Below are 3571 nucleotides of genomic sequence, written 5' to 3'. Positions count from 1 at the left end.
CTACACAGATGTAATTAGCTGTTAAGCATATCAGATTCATGGTGAGAGGTGTTCTGGTATCCCATAAATTATTCACTGACTGCCACCAGTGGGTTAAAATGTGAAGTATCTCAGACTTGCATCTTGTTAGGATGATAGATTATGATGAATGATGAGGTTTGCTTTGGTAGCAGTTTTACTAAGCTTGAAAAATCAAACATATGTACCTGCCACTCTGTCTAAAGTGAAACAGAAGCTCTGGTGTCATAACAGTGATCACAGAAAAGTATCAACGCCATTTGATTTTTTAAAACTAGAACAAATAAAGCTATTCAATTTTTCTTTCTGTGAACTATTTTGGTTAGATTTTATGGGCCTAATTTTACTGTTCAGTGAGAGTTGAGGCTACTCAACATCTCACAGGGTTGGTTCCCTAGTTTGTATAGTGCTCTCCAGCTGTGAGGACGTTTTGAGGAAAATTAAAAACATGAATTTTTCATTGAGTTTTGAAACTCAGTTGCTGCCCTACCACTGTGCAAGATGAAATGGAAATTTGTGCACCTTTACTTTTATTGTCGTAGGAACAAATTGTGCTACGATGCAAGTTACCTCCATGTGGATGCAGCAAAGAATCCTGTGGCACCTTATAGACTAACAGACGTTTTGGAGCATGAGCTTTCGTGGGTGAATACCCACTTCCTCAGATGCATGCATGCATGCATGCATCTGAGGAAGTGGGCATTCACCCACGAAAGCTCATGCTCCAAAACGTCTGTTAGTCTATAAGGTGCCACAGGATTCTTTGCTGCTTTTACAGATCCAGACTAACACGGATACCCCTCTGATACTTGACTCCATGTGGATGTTTACTGGAGAATCAGAACTTTGGGGCCTACTACACTGAGAAAGACAAGACAACAAAAAGGAGAATTAACTGAACTCCTTCCTACTTGGGGTGTATATAACTCTCTCATCAGCTCTCAAATGTTGTTTTTTTTTGTAACTGGAGTTTTTATTTACAATGTGGATTTTCTGAAACAGTTATACAAGAGCCAAAGCTTCAACTTCTTCAGAGATCCCACCACCAGACACATTGACAGCTCCAGCTACCAATCTATTCTTCATCATCAGGAGGAATTCCCAATTCCTCATCTGTCCATTTTGAAGCATCTGGGTAAGGAAAGTGACCCAGCACTGATTCCGGGTTATGCCAGAAGTGCCATAGGATCCAGAACCATGTGAAGTCCCTGAAGATCTCGCCGTGGATCACCTGCCAGCAGGTAAGCCTCGGAAACTGCCGGTAGTGGGGCTCAATGTGCACCCCGCCGCCCGAGTGCCGGAGCCCGGCCGCTCCTCTCACGTCTCTGGCATGGAGGATCCGGACCAGGCTGCTGCCGGTGCGGCCCAGAGCCCCGAGCATGACACCACCGGCCTAGGCAATAGTGTCCTGCTCTCAGGATCACTGATGAACCACTGATGATTTCTTTTGATGATATAGTGCTTCTGAATTCTGTTCCATTGGCTGAATATGTGCCATTACATCTTGCTGAGGAATGATGTTGGGATGGAATGGAATTAGTGCTTTCTAGCTTTCTTGTGTAATTTTCAATTAAGAGCTGGTGAATTAAACTACTTAATAAACTCAGTGGGTAAAATCCTGATTTTATTGAGGTCAATGGCAAAATTCCCATAAATTTCACTAGGGCCAAGATGCCTCCCAAAGCTTCTAATTTACATCTCCGTTTTCAAATAAACGTTATCACAAACTTCACAAGCAAAATTCACCCTGGGTGAAATGACTCAAAATCTGAGTTTTGAACAATTTGATATGAACTTCAAAAGCCAGTTAATTTCACCAGAAAATTTGATACATTTCAAGAATGAGAAATGTTTTCAAAATTGAAACCCAATTTTTCACATTTTTGATGCAAAAATAACCTTATTGTCAATTTTCTTTTTAAAATGAAATGTAAGCAGCAGGGGCACACCCAAAGCAAAATGGTGAAAGTTTTCTTGAGACATTTCATGGGCAAGTTTTCAACAATTTTTCGTAGCTCTACCCATTTTAAATGCACTAATTTCTATATTAAGTCAGTAATGCCTCTTGACATGCCTCTGAGAAATAATCTTGTCTATGAAGACAGTTGACGGATTGTTAAACCATAGTGAAATGCATTGTTTTATTCTTACTTCACTGCCCTTAATAACAGTTTGGTAAAAATTTCATTTCTTTGTTAGATACAGCCTATAATTTTTGGGGGGAGTTTATGTCCCTTCAGTTCTTAATCATACAAAATTTGTACTGGAGTCAATGGGAGTTTTGCATATGGTGGGTAGCAGGATAAAGTCCTTGTTTCATTTTGTTATTGCCAGAACAGTTGTTTTAGAGAGTGTATTCCTGTAATGCCTTTGAATAGGTTTGATATGACAGAAGCCAGACAACAAAAGAATATGAGCATGTTAAACAAAAGGTTATATGGCTGTTACCGTTCTGTACCAGGAGATTGTCTGAACCCACCATTCCCCAGTCGCTATCCAGCACTCCCCTCTGTGATGCAGCTTTTTGCAATTTCTAAAGGCTGAAGCATCTGGGGTCTGTATGAGCCACAAAGAGTCCAGGTCAAACCTGAGCCTGCTTCTTTTTTTGCCTTCCAGTCTAATAAGGTGTCTATTAAAAATATGACTAATTAAAAAAAATACCTAAGGTTGCTGGAACCATGTGCACTTGGCAATATTATAAACTTCAGGTTGGCACTAATGTTTCTGACTGGCTGGCTGGTTTTGCTGTTGATTGACCACAAGGTTTACTTTGCTCCTCTGCTTAGAGTTAAGAGCCTGCTCCAAAGTCCACTGAAGTTGATGGAAAGGTACCCACTGCCAGCTGACTTCAATGGGGGTTGAGGCCTCGTCAGCACTTCCGTTTAGCCACTATGCCAGGATGTAGTTGATTCTGTTTCCATTCATGTCAGTGTAGGGTGATCAGATGTCCCGATCTTATAGGGACAGTCCCGATTTTTGGGTCTTTTTCTTATATAGGCTCCTATTACCCTCCACCCCCATCCCGATTTTTCACACTTGCTGTCTGTCAGTGCTAAAACTCCCATGGACTTCATGGGAGAAGGACCATGCCATTGTTTGCATAGGTAAAATAACACACTAGCTAGATATACCCCCAAAGTTTGCAAATACTAGTCAGTGTTAGTATGGCCTTTGTATCCCACTCACTGGTTTAACCTCAGCACTGATGCTTCCGGTTGAAGAAATATTTCCAGACTTTAGCTGAGGTTGCTCCCTATGTGTTCATAATAGCCATGTTTCCTGACAGTTTGAGGTAGCTCCTGCCTGGCTGCATGGTGGGATAAAATGTGAAACTACATTGCTGGAATACAGCACAAACAGCAGCACCATTTACTAGGGCAGACCAGCTCAACTGAGTGAAAACATAGCCTATCTTATCAGTTACTTAGTGAGCTAAGACCCAGGGGTATAACAAAATCTATTTAAACTCTGGGTATTACTTATGAACACAGCCCTCAGGAGATAACTTCACAATAGGAACTTTTTGGGTGCACTTATGTGTCATTTTCAATTA

General features: G+C 41.1%; 1 protein-coding gene across 1 annotated transcript; it reads right to left on the bottom strand.

Moving 5' to 3' along the window:
* Positions 1–1093: 1093 nt before the first annotated feature.
* Positions 1094–1399, bottom strand: LOC115652050 (NADH dehydrogenase [ubiquinone] 1 beta subcomplex subunit 2, mitochondrial-like). The gene has a single exon (XM_030563543.1). It carries the CDS (start codon positions 1397–1399, stop codon positions 1094–1096), a length of 306 nt encoding a protein of 101 aa, XP_030419403.1.
* Positions 1400–3571: the final 2172 nt, after the last annotated feature.

The sequence above is a fragment of the Gopherus evgoodei genome, chromosome 5 (assembly GCF_007399415.2).
Source record: "Gopherus evgoodei ecotype Sinaloan lineage chromosome 5, rGopEvg1_v1.p, whole genome shotgun sequence".
In the NCBI taxonomy this organism is placed as follows: Eukaryota; Metazoa; Chordata; order Testudines; family Testudinidae; genus Gopherus; species Gopherus evgoodei.
The sequence above is the reverse complement of the archived record's forward strand: the minus strand, read 5'-3'. Positions and strand labels throughout refer to the sequence as shown.